We start from the raw sequence: 18,772 nt of genomic DNA, 5'->3' as shown, positions 1-18,772 counted from the left end.
TGGTTTCCACAAATATCTTAACCAAAGAATTGTTAGTCAGCATCAATGTGTGTTCTCCATTTTGTCTGCTTTACCCTTGGATTTCAGGAATGTCATGACATCCACAGACATTTATAGGTCTGAGGAAACAATACAACAACATAGTCATGCATTGGCTTGCAAGCAAGAAACTTGCGTTTTAATGCTGCTGGTTTACATTATTCAGCAAGTGGCCAAAGAAAATGATGGCTGCCTCACCTGGTCTATAGCATCCGGGTTCTCAGAGACATCAAAGATGACTGCTGTGGCTCCTCTCTGAACTGCCCGTTTAGCCTGTAAGAAAAGAAACAGGTGATGTAGCGTAACATTGTAAGGATTCACCCTCAATGACCACTAGAGGTCACCATTTCCTTTCTTTTTAGTCATAAAGAGTCCGGAGTGTAGAACCCATCATACACACCTGAGAACTTCTTAAATGGACATTAAGTGCATTATGCAAGCTGAAGCCTAGACAAGTCATGGACAAAAACAACTGTGCTAACTAAGCCCACCCTTAGAAGACAATGACAATATTTTGCTCACATTGCCACTCAGTAGCTAAAAGCAATCATATAACAAAATGTATGTTTAGCACGTGGCTGACCAGTATAAAAAAAAAATCATGGCTCTCAAATTCTGCAGGCAAACACTTTAGGGTGAAGCCATCTATCCTTTTAAAGACCAATGACCTGCCATTTTCTTGCTGCAAATTTATCCAAGGTGAAAAGTTAAGTGTCCTGTCCCAGCAAAATGGTTTAGGGTAAAAAAAGGAGATGGACAACCTTAAAGGAATAATTTGGGCTAAGAAAATGTTTCTTTACAGGTAGGTGTCCTCTGTGACAACTTATCTTCTATATGCTGTGGAAAAAGAGGATGTTAGTGTAATTGGCTGCCATCATGAAAAATCCCGTCCATCACCTCAAAGAGGAGGTCTCTTGGAACATTTACATTCCACAATAGTGTGACTACTTGCCTGCTCCTATAAGGCAATCCATTGCTTCCTCCCAACATCCCAAACTAAATGCTTATACTCCAAGTTCATTTAGAATGTTTTGCACAATATACATTTATTTTTTATTTATCAATTAATTGATTGTTTTATTTGTACCATGAATCAAATATCTCTGTTTTTTATGCTTCTACAACTGAAGCTCTATCCAATTTATTGGCAACAGGGGAAAAAACAGTTCTTTAAGATGAAAGAGTTCCTGGTGATGTGCTCTAATTGAGACAGGATATGTTTAGTGGGGCAGTCAAAAGTGTAAGAAAAGAGAGGCCACATTGTAATGGATTCGTTACACTAAAGACATCTCTCTTATGAAGTCATTATGTCATTATGCTGGCAGGTTGGAAAAAAATTGTTTTTCAAACCCAACTGAAAACGCTATCTTTACAAGTATGGAGATTTCAAGCAATGCTTTGTTCTATGTGTTCTGTTTAAACTTTTATTCCTACAGGCTGTTTATGAAGCTTGAAAATTCCAAAGCTGACCCACAACTTATTTTGACCAGAAAACATGCACCCAGATATCACTATTTGAGCACAGTGTGCATGTGAATGGATTTTCCCTTGGTAACTTTGGTCACCCGCTTTCTGGGTATGACAATGAACAACTCTAAACTGGCTCTGTGTCACAGGCTCTTTGATGGTCTGGTATCCTAGTCAAATTTCCATTGAGGAAATCTGCAACTCACTTTACAATGGTGAAAAATGATAATGAATTAACAGACAGGAATATTGAGATTTACTTGTGAGAAAAAAATGTCACACAAATGTCCTAAAAATAGTACATACTGCCCACATCCCACTATTTGTAGGTGAGGTGCAGACCTCTGCCTGCCCAACCCCCTCTGCCCACAACTCAACATGCCAGCATCTGTTACCACGGCAAGCCCTACTTTCATCTGCCTCTTTGATGTCTTCTGTTATTCTAGTTAATAATTAATAGCTCTTGGTTAAAGAGCTTCACTAGAGAGGTGGGAAAGGAGGGGAAGGGAAAGGGGGCTTAGAATGAACTGTCAAGATCCACATTTGAGCAACCCAGTCCAATGCAGGGACTTGCCTGCCAAAGAGCTCAAACTTCCCTTCAGGCACATCCGAGGCCACCCATTGCTTACAACACTCTTAAAACCAGGGGATTTTAGGAAAAAGGGTGGAGTAAAGGCGGGAAAGGTTTTTTTTTTGTGAGGAGAAAAGTGAGAGAGAGGGAAAAAAAACTGACAAAAATATCCAGAATTTTTAGTAACCCATGTTTAAAAAAATTTTTATGACTCATTTGTGTACTCAATAATTTGCTAAATCAACCCCACCCTCTTCATTTAAATTGAACACACACACACACACAATGAGTCACTGCTTAAGAAAAACTAAAGAGTCCTTCACTATTTGGATGCCAAAAATGAAAAATGTAATAGCAAGGTTCATGAAAATTTGAAATGCTCATCCACTCACTACATTGCTCAAGTCTCTACCCTGGCTTCCAGGTAAATTTTAAAGGGATTTCTTAATCCTCCTCCCAAATTCAGTTCCCTTTATCTTGCTGTAAGTATTAAAGCTTAGACCAGAGCTTTGGTAAGATTGCCTAGCAAATGAGGAGTGCCCTCTTGTACTTAGTGGTATGAAATGAGTGGGAAGAATTCTTGCCCTATAGTGGCTAATGAACATCATCTAAATGACTGCTGTACTTTCACTGTCTAAAATATTGCGGTTAGCTACTGTATTCAACATTCAAATTGTCATGACCTGGATAGCTAACAGACACTTCATGGTTGGTTTTCATCCCCTGCATATACACACTCCTTCGCTTTATCTGGGTCCATGAGTACAAGTATGGAGGATTGTCAGTAAACCATAGGCACAACAATCTCAAGTGAAATTAAGCAAAGATTGTGTGAAAAACACGAAATGGAGAGATGATGGATATGTTGATACTGTCAAACAAATACAAGAGTGAAACTGGATGGTTGATAATGAGATCCATAAAACAACTGAAAATGTGGTTAAGAATGTGTGCACAGACACAGACACACACACAAAAGATGGCCAGCTGTGGACCTTTCTACAAAGAATGTAATTTTAGCAGTATAATAATTGAATGTCAGTGTTTCATTATGTGGATTGAAAAGAAACATTTTTTATTTTTTTAATATAAATGTATATTGTTTTAGGCCATTTGTGCTGCAGTTGGGACACTAGTCTTTATCTCTCTAGAGCAGAATCTGCTGGAGAGATTTTGCTCAAAATCAAGACTTCTAACATCTGACAGTGCTAATAAATATGCCAAGCTTCACTCAGATTGAGTTATTTGTATTTCAATAATTCTGTGCATGGCATCACATTCTAAAGGTCATGCCAAATTAGAAGGCTTTTCCAGTGATTTTTAGTTATAGCCTTCATTTACATAATGTTGGTGAGCTGGAGGCAGTCAGTGGCACACTACCGTGAAGCCAGCCAACTAAAGTGATGTGTGCAGTGTTTTACTCTAACTATCTCATGATTCGCTATAACAAAATCAAATATTTGATGATTTTGTCTTTAGTTGTAGGGATGGGCTCTGACAATCAATGAATGCTAATATGGAAGTATAATTCATATAAACGGAGTGACAAGGAATAAGAAACATGGGTGTTTTGGAGCTCATCAGAAGCTTGTCTGTCTGATGTCTCATGTTTCATGTACCTCTAAAGAATGAAAAAAGGACAGAGATTGAGACTAAACGAACTGTACTAGTTAACCCCTTGTATAGCACTAACTCCATAATTAGCCGTCACAAAAAAGGACTATGCTGGAAGGTCAGTACACAATGACTAAATGTGAAATGCTCAGCAAAAGATGACATGGTTCAGCAACAAGATCAGCTGCTGCAGCTGGCAAGTCTGACATACCCAATGACTAGAAGCCATGTAATGTGACACTGGCTTAATAAACAGAAGCGGAGTACTACCGTTGTCCATAGTGGAGCAAACAGTGCCATGGTAAACAACCTGGCTGATTACTGGGAATTTCACATTCTGTAAGGATTAAACTCTCCCAGCCACACACTGAGGTTCACTTTCATTACATCAGACACCACACACTGAAGCCCTCAGTGAGTTTTCTACCCCTGAAATTCAGTATGTTCCATATTTGCTTGTCCGTGACAATATAGGATTTGTATATTTATTGATAACCTCTGCATTATTTGCTATCACACTCTGAGACACCCTACTGCAAGGAAAACAGTAGAAAAAAATGGATATTTTTAACCCCAAACCCCTCTAAATAAAAAAAGCTAAATCTAAAAGCGCTTCAATAAGCTCAAGATGCAAGAACTGAAAACAGACAAGAGTTGTTTCATGAAATAAGACCACAGTAACACTGCCAATAGTTTGATTTTGTTCACGCAGCAACTTGTACCTGTAGCCTGACCTTTCAGCTGCCTCCACACTCATGTGCCGCAGGAAAACAAGCTGTGCACTTTATACTCTCCAACTATGCAAAGGCAAGAAGTTTAAAAAAAAGTTTTAATATTTACTTTGTCCAAACTAAAGAATATGCATTAGGAAAAATGTTTTGTTATGTGATGCTGAACAAGTTGTTCACCCTACCTGTAAGAACAGCTTGAGATGAAGAAGTTCACATTACTGCCTTGATTTATTCTCTCTGTGAAAATGAATTTTTTCTCCAGATATGCACCCAAAAGATGAGGAAATTAAATTATAAGGTTAACATAAATTGTATGAACAAGGGGTACATAGCATAGGTATGTATCTTCTACTACCACGGTTTGTTTTTTCGCTGAACAATATTTACTCATATTTCTTTGGCATTGATATTTTTGTCATAATATTGTAGACCAAGATGTTTTGCCTTATTCTTCATTCTCTGGCATATCCGTGATATTTGTGACAAGAACTGCCTAAGGTCATTACACACCCTAATAAAAAACTGCTGCACAACAATATGAGCGTCTGAAAACAAAGACTCATCCGAGTATAAATTAGCAACTTATAACAAAAATTATAGTTGGGATTCTTTGGTGGCATTTATTCTCCTTTTGTTTTCTGACTGAGTGCTAGTTTTCCTTTTGCTTTGTTGTAATGTTGTTGCGATATCTGCCTGAAAATGTTCAGTCTGATCTCTTTGAACGTAAAACTTGTTTTTTCTGTTGTGCTGGCACAGATCACCTGTCCTTTATACTCTGCAATAGATAGTCACCACTTGCTGGGTATACTGTATTCATCAACCACCTTCTCACAAAAAGTTACAATTGGAAATATGGACAAATGTGAAATGGGAGAGCACGAGCAGCTATATTCACATAAATATACATAAAACCATATATCAACTAATAAATAGGCATCAGCATTACATACACATATTTAGTCTTCAACAGATGATATGCTTTGCAATACTCAGACAGGAGGCAGATTTAGATGGCACAGCAGAGTATGGTTGCTGTTCTGATGGCTCCAATCAGACTGTGTGTTCTAAGCATTTCAATGCATAATATTTATGTTAACTTTCAGGCAAGGAGGTGAAAACACTGCTAATACACAAATTACAAGTGTGACACCAAATAGTCTGACAAAGGATAATTCAGTTAACATATCCATGACTCCCACTTAGTGTAAGTGTGACCAACCAGACTCACTGACACAACACTCAAGACAACCATATGCCACCACAACCTCAGCTCCACATTCACCTTCAGTTGAAGTGTGTCGGCATGGCATTTAAGACTCTCATCACAGAAAGTCTACCTGCACAAACACACCTGCGAAAAGGGCAGAGCTGAGAGGGATGGGGAGGCGCCATTTGCTAAGGTTTTTCATTCCGCAGTAATGAGACACTCCACCCCACATCCCATCAACCACACCAGTGAACAAAAAAAAAAAAAAAGAAAAAAGGCTGCTCTGAAAGTCAAAACTCTTTCTCTTCTGTCTTGTATAATTATGGCAATTATACTTTTAGAAGGTTGCCCTCTGCCATTAAAGCACAATTTTTACTGCCTCCTGGCACTTGAAATTAAGAAAGAAAGAAAGAAAGAAAGAAAGAAAGAAAGAAAGAAAGAAAGAAAGAAAGAAAGAAAAACTTTGACACGGTTATAAGCTTTACTTTTGGCTTAACAAAAATGTACCAAGATGTTATTTACATTCCCTAAATGTAACTAAACTACACTTAGAGTGTTCTGATTTGGGCAGGTAAAGATTTCCCAACACTTCACATGTCCCTAATCTGAAGCCCTCAGTCAATATGTCCATTTTATAAACTCAATTACTACATTTTATGATCATGTGATCATGACAGAGGTGGAGTACATTCCAGCATTATCAGACACAATGCTAGCGCTAGATGAGACGCCAACCAGTCCTTCTTAATACATCCTCCCATGCTGTATTCAAACATCTTTGGGACATGAATGGAAAAAGTAGAACCCCAAGAACCAAGTCCCCAACCCCAAAATATAAATGAGGAGAAAAGTAAAGTTCACAAGGGCAGTAAACCCAGGATCTCCAGAACTGTGAGACTTCTGAATCCTGCACCCAGGGTTGGCTCCCTCCTTGCGCCCAGTGCTGCCCATATAAGTCCCACTTCTCCCCTTGAGTTTGGTCAAATGGGCATGCATTGTATATAGAGCATCTAATGGGGTCACCTACAAATAAACAATATTATATGAATAAATGACATCTATTTTAAGAGGAAGCTTGAAGGCTGTTAAACCCAGATAAAGTGTGATATGATAAGCCTGCTGCACAGTATATGGCTGTACCCTGTAATTAAAAAAAACACACCAAAAATGTTCAGCTTAGCCCAAGCAACTATTATCTGTGAATTTTTGAGGTCAGCCGTTTTTCAAAGAAGCCATGTTGTTTTAGGAATGCCTACATGTTGGGAAGGTATAACAGCATATGAAGGGGGTCTCTCAGATCTTCAGAATTGGCCAGGCTAGCTGGCAACAGTCTCAGCAATGGAAGCAAAGGTTAAATCAAGAGTGAGCCCCTGACGGATATTTCAAGTAAGATTTTATATTAGTCTGGACCAAGGTCATTATAGGTAACAAAAACTAAAATCAAAACTGAAACTATTATTAAAAAAACATTTTTTTAAAATGAAATAAAAAAATAAAACCAAAATGAAAAAATAAAACTAAACAAAACTATTATATAAAGTAGCTGGAAAGACTAACTGAAATAAAATAATTTACTAAAAATATTGTTAGCTTTCATTTTTGAATGAATATTCTTGCCGTTAGTCTAAATTCATCCAGTGAATGGCGGCTGGTGAAGGAAGGTTGGTGTTCACACAGCATTTGCAGTGACAGAACAAGCAGAATATGGGCAGATAAAGCGTGTGAAATAGAAAGCGATTTACTGTGCCACCTTTCTTTGTGATTGTTATATATCAGAATGTAATTCAAACGTCATTTTGTGCTCCTCCATGCACCTATTGCATACTCTTCTTCTGCTCTTTATTGGTTTACTGTTCTTATGCATGGCCTATTCAAGAAATCCAGCCAAAGGGGATGCACAAACCAGTATGTTTCTTCGTGCTTGTCCCAAGGCCAGATAAATGGGTAGGGTTATGTCAGGTAGGGCATCCGGTGTAAAATTTTGCCAGTTCAATATGTGGACGATACAATCTCCATACCGGATTGGTCGATGCCCGGTTTAATAACGGCCACCACCAGTATTTGTTAGCCGACAGGGTGCTGGCGGAAATTGGGTACTGTTGGCTGAAGAAGGAGAAGAAGAGGGGAGAGACGTGTCCTGACACACGAGGACAGGAGGAAGGTAAAGAGAGTGGAACTGAGGGTAGGAACTTGGAATGTTGGCAATATGACTGGTAAGGGAAGAGAGTTAGCCGATATGATGCAGAGAAGGAAGGTTAATATAATATTGTGCATACAAGAGACTAAATGGAAAGGGAGTAAGGCCAGGTGGATCAGAGGTGGATTCAAATTGTTATATCATGATGTGGATGTGAGGAGAAATGGGGTAGGAGTTATTCTGAAGGAACAGTATGTCAAGAGTGTTTTGGCGGTGAAAAGAGTGTCAGACAGAATAATGATTATAAAGCTGGAAACTGAAGGTGTGATGATGACTGTTGTTAGTACATATACACCGCAAGTTGGGCATTCAATGGATGACAAAGATGATTTCTGGAGTGAGTTGGATGAGGTGATGGACAGTGTACCCAACGGACAGAAAGTGGTGATTGGAGCGGATTTTTCTTTTTTTTTTTTTTAATTTTATTGATTTTATTGTAATCGTTCCATACAGATAGATCAATTTTTATAAAAAATTGGATTGAAAACAAATCAACCCAACCCCCACCCCTGATTGGAGTGGATTTCAATGGACAAGTTGGTGAAGGGAACAGAGGAGATGAGGAGGTGTTGGGCAGGTATGGTGTCAAGCAGAGGAATGAAGAAGGTCAGAGTATAGTGGATTTTACAAAAAGGATGGGCATGGCTGTGGAGAATATGTATTTTAAAAAGAGGGAGGAACATAGGGTTACGTGCAAGAGTGGAGGAAGATGCTGGGCAACTGCAGCAGAAGTAATAAGAGTGACAGCAAGAAGGGTGCTTTATGTGACATCTGGACAGAGGAATGAGAAAAAGGAAACCTGGTGGTGGAATGGGAAAGTACAGAAGAGTATACAGAGGAAGAGGATAGCAAAGAAGAAGTGGGATAGTCGGAGAGATGCAGAAAGTAGACAAGAGTACAAGGAGATAAGGCACAAGGTGAATAGAGAGGTGGTGAAGGCCAAAGAAAAGGCGTATGATGAGTTGTATGAGAGGCTGGTGAAAAGGACCTGTACTGACTGGCTAGACAGAGGGACCGAGCTGGGGAAGATGTGCAGCAGGTTAGGGTAATAAAGGATAAAGATGGAAACATACTCACAAGCGAGGAGAGTGTGTTGAGCAGATGGAAAGAGTACTTTGAGAGGCTGATGAATGAAGAGAATGAGAGAGAGAGAGAAGGTTAGATGATATGGAGATAGTAAATCAGGAAATGCAATGGATTAGCAATGAAGAAGTAAGGACAGTTATAAAAAGGATGAAGAATAGAAAAGCCGTTGATTCAGATGATATACCTGTGGAAGCATGGAAATGTTTAGGAGAGATGGCAGTGGAGTTTTTAACCAGATTGTTCAATGGAATCTTGGAAAGTGAGATGACTGTGGAGTGCAGAAAAAGTGTACTGGTACCGATTTTTAACAATAAGGGGAATGCAGAAGGTCTATAGGACAGTAGTGAGACCAGTTATATTATATGGGTTGGAGATGGTGGCACTGACCAGAAAGCAGGAGACAGCGCTGGATGTGACAGAGTTAAAGATGTTAAGATTTGCATTTGGTGCGGCGAGGATGGACAGGATTAGAAATGAGTATATCAGAGGGTCAGCTAAAGTAGGAAGGTTGAGTGATAAAGTCAGAGAAGCGAGATTGAATTGGTTTGGACATGTGCAGGGGAGAGATGCTGAGCATATTGGGAAAAGGATGTCAACGATTGAGCTGACAGGGAAGAGGAAAAGAGGAAGGCCTAAGAGAAGGTTTATGGATGTGGTGAGAGAGATATGCAGGTGGTGGGTGTAACAGAGCAAGATGCAGAAGACAGGACAATATGGAAGAAGATGATCCGCTGTGGCAACCCCTAACAGGAGCAGCCAAAAGAAGAAGAAGAAGAATGCATGGTCTATTCAAGTCTCACTGCCTCACTCACCTTCACACTACATGCTTGCATTTCTTTGTTGCCCTCAATACAGCTAGGTGGGGTCTGCACACCAATTCAAGCCTAACAGCTCCTGTTCTACCTAAGCCTCCATGATTATCATGATCATACCTGTCAGAACACAGTAGAATCTAATGTATGATTTTTGATATCTTTCAGGCCTGCAGGTAGCAAAATTGTCTATAAATTGTATGTGCCTGAGACAGAATCAGAGATCAATATGGCTGGTGGAAAATAGCAAAGCCCAGTATGGGAGATTTTTGAATGCAATATTGAAGGCATGCATTATAAGCACATTGTCTTAGAGTGGGATATGTTGTGTGCTGTACACATTTAGAGTAAAAACTTCAAACCTTAAAATTCACCTAAATTACATTACAGATTGGCCCATTCCAGGCAATAAAAGGAAAAGATAATAAGTGTCAACAGTCAGCACACATTTACTCAGCACAAATGACAGAAAATATTTAAAAAAATTATAAAATTGTTCATATCTGGTTTTGATTATGCTTGTTTTTAATCAGACAAAAACAAAATCAGATAGTAAACCGTGTACCGTAGTAAGCTTCCAACAAACATTAAACTTATATTATATCCAAACCCGTTAAGTGTACAGTTCTGTCTGTGTTTTGTGACACAAAACTAAACTTCATAGTAGATCTTTAACCATACCATAATTAATAAAACTAAAACTGAAACTAATATATTTAAAACTAAAATAGACATGTCTTTGAGAAATAAAAACTAAATTAAAACTAAAAAGTATACAATGAAGGAAAACTAAAACTAAACTGAATTTCCAAGCAAGGTCAGAAAAAATATAGAAATAAAAACTAATATAAAAAGGTAAAACTAAAATAACCTTGATCTAGACAAGTAGCTGTCATGTATGGGTTAGAAGCACAGCTTGGCATTGCATTGAACAACAGCACAATTTATTTATCTGTCAAATAACAGCAGTGTATCTATTATTGTTTACAAAGTAATGGGAATGCACCAAGGACACCAGAATTAGTCGATATCCAACAGACACAGATACTGGTGAACTTTTTGAATTCTTAGCAGCAATGCACATTGCTAACGATTTATAGGAGATGGGCTTTAAATCTTTCTGTTAGATCCTATTGGTCAAATGGGATCATATCTAATAACCAGAATAATAATCAGAATTATATTTTAGAGGCAAAAGCATAAAAAAATGTGGATTTTGTGCAGAACCTTCTATGGTGAGCATCTTATTTACTATACATTTACTGTGTGCCATTGTTGTTAGCAGGTCTAAAAGTAATTGCCACAATACAATATTAAACATTTGCAACTGCACAGCATCATGCTACAGGTAAGGCTAATGATAATCAGAAAAACTCCATCTTTTTTTAGGTCTTCCACATACGTCAGTGGACATTTGTTCTTTAATGTTCGTTCCTTAATACTAATGTGTTACATTTTCCAAATAAGTGTTTTGACTGCTACTTGAAAGCATTGTTGTGTCACTTTTAACATATCAATATTCGATGTGGACAAGTCTGCAAAAACAAACTTGGTAAAGATCCCAGGAAGAGCGTGGTAGGAGAAACTGTCAGTGCCCTGCTCCACTGACAGACTGAGGAGATCGTTCCTCCCCACACTATGCGACTCTTCAATTCCACCCCAGGCTAAATATTAATATTAAACAAAGTTATTGTCCGTTTTACCTGCATTTTTATCACTCTTTAATTTAATATTGTTTTTTATCAGTATGCTGCTGCTGGAGTATGTGAATTTCCCCTTGGGATTAATAAAATATCTATCATTTATACCAAATGCATTTATGTCAAAATTACATGCATTTTGTCCATGAATGAGTGTCCCTTTGTCCACACATGAAAGCTGCACAAAGCTATACTGGAAGTTTGGCCAGGCACTTCCACCCTGACCAGTGCTATTCAGGTTTTCAGCCAACTGGAGGGATATGCAATATTGGTGTTCTGAAAATGGAAGGGATAACAACGTACACTGGTAATTTAAGATGGTGGCATCAATCAAGATGATGATCAACGATGTTTGTTTATGATTATTTTGAATGCTGATGTTTATGTGACATGCATGAAATAAAGCAACTAATTTTTTCCATGAAATAAACTGTATCATCCTGGAACCATACACTGAATAAAGCAACTCAAATTTTAGCTGCACTAACCTGCATTGTCCAAATGCCACAGTGCAAATAAATAAACAAATCTAAAATTATATGAACATTACAGTGCATAGTCCTAGCAACTTGTATCAAATAAAAAACTAAATATGCTATTTTTATGCTTTTTACCTGCAATACAATTCATTGTCCTACTGCCATATTCAAAATAAGTAATTAACTAGAACTGAATTTTTACTTACATTATACTGTATCATCCTAGTGCCATTAAACAAAGTCTAACATCATACTAACAAGAATGCAAGAATAAAGTAATCAAGCAACGCTTTATAGTAGAAATAAACTAAAATTTGAAAATACCAAGGAAGCAAGGAATTTTAGTTTTATAGTCAGAAAAATTCAAGCACTTGTAAATGAAGTTCTCTGGCTAGAAGGTACATGGCTCTATAGGCTTTAAATGAAATAAGTAGTTTTTCTTATGTTTTAAAAGAAAATCAATATGCTTGGCGATTTGTGACCATATTGAGCTTTTCCCTCCCACTGTCAAAGCTGGCCAACTAAACCCAGCCTCTGGCCAACAACATGATCACTGTTGTGGAAACTGTTACCCTTGTCCATAAAAGGTGGCCTGAATTGAGCTAAAAATGTAAAAAATGTGTCTTATTCACTTGTCCCTCCATGGCGTGACAAAGCAGTGCTTTTAATTGTACATTTTTACTCCTAGTTATTAATAGATGTTTGACTTTTTCCATCTTTCCGGGTGTTCTGAAGAGAAGCACGTCTTCAACTTGTATGTTGTTTTGCATCCGTTAATCAAAAAAAAATCCCAAAACAAGTGCTAATCAGTCTGTGCAGAGCGCCTGCCCAATGGAAATGAGACGTCTAATTAAAAATGTACTTACATGCCATCAGTACCACCTTTGAGGTCCTTTTGTTTGGAAAGAGGAAATGGAGGGCTCTTCCTGTACTTGATTCTTATGCTAATGGCCAAATTGGCATCACCTGCAGGGCTATCGAGATTAGAAAAGGCTGACACAAATCAGAAAAACGACACTCCAACCGGTGGTGACAGGCTTGGATGAACAAAATGATACCACAGCAGAGAAGATAAATAAGCACTTATCCTGCAGAGGGTTCAAGTATATGCCATTGGCTATAAACACATCTCAAAAGTGGAAAAAGTTTTCTCTCTTACATAGCCAGGAAAAATAATCTTTGACATATGAAATGAAAATTCCTTATGATATTACTTCAATATGGTCATCAATTCCTCACACACTAATTAGTAACTCTGGTGGGTTAAGTGACCACACTTGCACTCAGAATAAAAGGGCAAAGGATAAGGCAGCACTTACATCTTTATGTAGAAGTGCCACTGATTTTGCCAACATTCTTAAAGATCAGGGCCTACAGTCAACATGTTTCTGCTAGGAATTCACAACTTTTAATGCAAGACCAACTGAATGATTAAAGCAGAAGCGCCGGAAACAGAGTGTACCAAACATGCATTCAATAACAGCAGAGTAACGTTGCCACACTCGTCCACAGCTTGGGCTTTGTAACCGTCAAAATGCTGAAGGGGCGTTAAACTGCCATGTCATATTTAGTGCATTCAGTTGTGATCAACCATACACCACCTTATTCCTGCTGGAAAACTCCAAGAGAAACGCTGAACACTGAAAACAATGAAAACAAAGTGGCGAGACAATACCCAATAAGTATACCTGGGGTATACTAGAAAGGCCAAGCATGGGATGACCTGCAGGCGTGATTTCTAGTGAGAGCAAGCTTTTTGAGAACTGCTGGAGTAAAGTTAGGTAAGTAGTATGGGTGGGGATATAGTAGACACCATACCCAGCACTACTGGTGATGAAAATCACAGATGATACCAATGGAGACATGTTGTAAAAAAGCTAGTTAAGGGACATTTCAAAAGCTGTATCAAATCAGGGCCTGCTGGTACACATCAAAGTTACACATACTGACATACAGAAACTCCTTCAATATAAATACCTTCAAAACATTCTTTAAGAGTCTTTTTAACATAGACAATTTTGGGGGATATCAATGAAGCCCATGCTTGATATACTGTACACTGCATGTTGACAGAACAATCTAAAAGCTGCTGCTGAAACTCCAGTAATGGATGATTCATTACGTACTACTGCTAGTATACTAGTGGTAGATGGTCCTGTGCTAATTAGTTATAGTGGAATACAGGCAAGAATAGACCTTGAAAATACGAGTAGTGGAAAATTAGTGGATACCAGGGACTAACAGCATAGCTACGGGAATGCTATTAATGTCTCATCCAATCAGCACAGATACAAGCAAGACCATGATTTAGTAACCACAGAGAGGCTTAAGGGTGTGGGTGGAATGAAATGATTACCAGTGAAGCCAATAGAAACCATCTTTATAGGTACTGGATATGGGAAAACCAATGACAGTGCATATTTTTCAAAGGAATATCAGTTAAGCTAAACACAGTCAGAGTTAATTGGGAATATCATTAGGTCTTTAACATGCTAAGTGTCATGAAGAGAAGTTCAATCAGCACTGCTGGGCTCATATCAGTAAAGTCAGGCCTAGCAAATAGCGCATGTGTACAGTTATAAAATTGAATCTGGATTCAGTCGGTACAGTTGAAAAAGAACAGGAAAGTTGCACCTAACCAAAACTTCTAGGGGGTTGCAGTAGTCTCAGACAATTACTACTTTTGGGATATCACTGATGTCAAGTCTAATCAGTAATGCTTGGGGCATAACTGGAAAGCTGTACACCATCAGTGCAACAGCATATTTTGACCCAATCAGAACATGAAGAAGGAATGCCATTAGGTCCAGGCCATGCAAGTAGTGTTGGTAACATGCAAGATGTTGTTTCCTACACTACTGTTGGGTGACATCACTGATTATAGGCCTTGTAAATACTGCATGTACAATAAATGTAAAAATGGCTAGAGGATTACAGGAAGTTATGCCCAATCAGAACATTTGGGGGACAATGTTAAGAACAGGCTTTCTACGTACTGCTTTTGGAATACAAGAGATGTCATATGAAATCAGAACTGCTGGAGGGATAAGTTTGAAGCTGGACACCATTACTAAAACTGGGGGTAAAATATGGCTAGGACAGAGCTTATATGAAATAGTTAGGATACCAGTGGGCCTTGGGTGCAAGGAAGTAAGTACTGTTAGGATACCATTGAGGCAACAGAAAAATAGAAACTAAGAAAGAGATACCGAGACAAAAGGGCATAAAAGGAGCATAAGAGAGAAAAAGTTGACATAATAAAGGAGAAGACTAGAGAGTCTCTGAGAAAAAAAAAAATCTCTTAAAAACACAAGGCAAGTAGTCTCTCACTTTCTTGTTTGCCGCACATTTCTAAAACTGGCAGCTCCCTAGACTTTCAGCTTACACTAGTACACACTAGGAAAACAAGGAGGGATTCAGCATCTGCATTCTGAGGCAAGTGAAAGTGTTCACAGGCAAAACCCTCTTCCTCGTTTAGTCAACAAGAACAGCAACAAGCAATTCCTTCAGTCACTCAAGTGTAATTGCTTATTGGCTGAAAGACTCCCAGGGTGAATGATTTGCACATGTATGGCTTTGTTGGCTCAAGACACCTCAGATGAGAAGCTGGAGAAAAGTAAGAGCAAAAAAGGAGCCCAATTATAGCGGGGGTGTAAGGGGATCAAAAGAGTACTTCCAGTATTCCTGGTGCCAAAGAAGCTGGCTTATCCAATTATACTAAGGACACTACTACAGGTATACCCATAAATTGCCTGACACACTGTGCAGTGCTGCCTGGTTAGGCAAAGGCTAAATACCACCCTGAATCAGATAGATGAGTTAGAAACTAGGTAGATAAATGGACTACTTCATCAATCCATTTCAATACCAAAACAGCACTAATATTTACATTCCCCCTATTTCTACATCAGCCAGACACCCCGTAAAACTACCACTTACCTAACTGGCCTGTAAACAGTTAATAATCGGCCCCAACTGAGAATGCTTGCGCTTTTCCAGGCAGCGCCCAGATCCGCTCATGAGCTCGCCTAGGGAGAATCTTTCCTTTCCAAAAAGCAGATTCCATTACAAAGGGAGAGTGAACCTCTTTGATGCAAGCAAAGGCAGAGCCCCTGTGTCTGCTTCGGGGGATAAGATTAGAAAAAGAAGGCGGCAGGATGGATCCCCCCCTTTAATTAGGGGCTTCAAATTGCCTCAATAATTATGCAGTTTGAACACTCACATTTAAACTCTCTCAACCCCCATTTTCCTTTACTCACTTTCTTTCCAACAAGTTTAAAAAAAAAAAAAAAACAGGTTTTGTGTCTCTTTCATGTCCCGTTTGTGCAGAGAGGTCCTTTCATGCAGTGCATGAAAATAAAACCGTAAGACGAATCCCCTCTTACATTCACACAGCCCTCCTTGTTCCTTCTGAGCTCCTGCAAGACAATTACAGGGCTTTTAAATGCCTGCACAAGACAGATTTACTTGTTGAATAAGCCTGATCCTCAGCTTCCATCAAACAGAAACTTATTTTGTGACTTTTAAGAGAAAGGAAAAAAAAAGTCTTAAAAAAAACTTGAGAAGGTGGAGTATGGAAGTTTCAGGTAGACTAGACTGATAATCTATCACTAGGGCTATGGGTCAGATTTTATTAATGTAAACACTATATTTTACTGCATGTCTACTATTTAGCACCAAACACATTTTATTAATACAGGCACCTTACTGTACAACATTGGACTATGGGGTACTGATTATGGCACAGTACATCTCTGCAGAACATGGCAGTAATGGGTATTAGCTCTATATCATTTACGGTATAGGACAAATTTTATTTATGATTTATCCCAAGGACTAAAAGTCAGATTTTAATACTACAGGCTCTTCATTTTTCTTTATGCATACACATGGGCTACAGAACATCTGTTATTAACACAGTACAGTACAACAGTGGGGTTATAGGATTAATAAAGCCCCAGATATCATTGGAGAACAAGATAGTAATGGACATCATCAATAGAGGTATGTTAAAGATTTTATAAACAAGGCAGTTTACTCTCGGGAACTTGGGATGAATCCTTCTATTTTATATGTTTGACTGACACCTCAAACTGATGCATTGGTTAAGGCTATTTTTGCTTTTAGCATTCTTATGGGTTACTGAGCACATTTGTATTAATAGAGATACTTTGTCACTGGTGTATTGATGACATTTCATCAATAAACAAAATGTTTTTTAATTAGGTTAAGACTTTTATCTAAGGTGACTTAAAGGATCAGGATACATCTTTACAGATATTTTTGATTTACACATGCTAGAGAACCCATTTCACCTTTATGGTTTACAAGACTAAGGTGGCACTGAAAAGCATGTCAGAAGGTGGCAATGAAGGAAATTAGTAGGGGAATAGTACAGACTACTTAAACATATTTAGCTGCTGGAATATGGGATGCGACTCTTTTAATTTATGTTTGGCTTATTCCTTAATTGAAGGCAACATACGAGATCATTATTCATTTCAACTGTTTATAGGCATTTTTATTTTAAAACACACATTTGGCCTACAAATACATTATATTAGTAATGATATTTTAAGACACTAGGGTATGAAGCACATTCTATTCATCTATTTTTATTGTACAAATGGCTAAAACGTTAACCCAAGGTGACTTACAAGCCTTGTATACTTTAAAGCTGTTTACAATTATTTCCACTTTAGACAGAACACATTTTATTAATAAATAAATTAATTAATAAAGACACTTGCTTTATGCCACTGGGTTATGGAGCAGAATGTTATTCATAATCTATCACCAGGACCAAGGGACCCATTTTATTAATATAAGAATTTCATTTAATGCATAATATTAGGCTATAGAACACATTTTACTATTAAGGGTAACATACATCATTGGGGTATTGGATGAATTTTACTAACAAGGCATTTTAAATTATTGAGGGGGAGGGATTTGGAAGTGTTTGTTTCCCTTTTTTTCTTTTTAACAGTTTACATCACTGGGGAGTAGGGTGCATATTTTATTAATATGATGTATTATATCATTAGAGCACATGAAAGATATTTATCAAAAAGAAAATTTATCATTACTAGTCCTGGAAAATATTTTGCTAATAAGACTCTGAAGTAAGTTGGAAAAGAGGCACAATGATTAGCGCTGCAGCCTAACAGATCCTGTGCTCCGAATTTGAGTCGTGTGCACAGTCATTGTCTGTTTATTTTATTTCATTTTAGTTTTTATTATTTTTTCTCCAGCCGTCTGGAGTTTTGTTTTTTCTGTCCCCCCTGGCCATTGAACCTTACTCTTATTCGATGTTAATTAATGTTGAATTATTTTGTTTTCTTATTGTGTCTTTTATTTTTCTATTCTTTATTATGTAAAGCACTTTGAGCTACTGTTTGTATGAAAATGTGCTATAGAAATAAATGTTGTTGTTGTTTGGGATTTGCACATTCTCCTTATTACTTTATGGTATTTCTCTAACAGAGCAAAAATGCAAGTTTAGGTTAACCATTGATGCTAAACTGACCCAATGGGAATATGAGTTGGTCCTGAGTAGAATGCTAAGATCACCCTGTTTCCCTTTACCCCATATTGAATTAAGCTTCTTTGAGAATTGTATGGTAAGATATGGTTTGGGGAATGTGAAGAGGGCCCAGTTTTATTAACTGAATTACTGTACATAATGAAGGGTATTGTACAGCTTTTATACATCAGTTCTGGGTATAGTATAAAGGATATTAAAGCTCTGTGTATCAATGGGGTACAGCATGGATTTAACTATTAACACACAATATAGATAAAGTGGAATGGAGTATATTTTTTTCCAGAAGGCTGTGAATATTTGGGATTTGTTGTGTGCATAGAAA

At 37.9% G+C, this 18,772-nt stretch overlaps 1 protein-coding gene across 2 annotated transcripts in view; it reads right to left on the bottom strand.

Annotated features, from left to right (window-relative positions):
* The window catches only part of znrf3 (zinc and ring finger 3), a 136,873-nt gene that overhangs the window by 14,222 nt on the left and 103,879 nt on the right, over positions 1–18,772 (bottom strand). For both annotated transcript variants that reach the window (XM_039771414.1, XM_039771415.1), the window contains exon 3: positions 238–312. In XM_039771414.1, coding sequence (XP_039627348.1) covers positions 238–312 — 75 coding nt within the window. The remainder of the gene's footprint in view (positions 1–237; positions 313–18,772) is intronic.

The sequence above is a fragment of the Polypterus senegalus genome, chromosome 12 (genome assembly GCF_016835505.1).
Source record: "Polypterus senegalus isolate Bchr_013 chromosome 12, ASM1683550v1, whole genome shotgun sequence".
In the NCBI taxonomy this organism is placed as follows: Eukaryota; Metazoa; Chordata; class Cladistia; order Polypteriformes; family Polypteridae; genus Polypterus; species Polypterus senegalus.
This window is presented reverse-complemented; position numbering and strand designations above follow the sequence as displayed.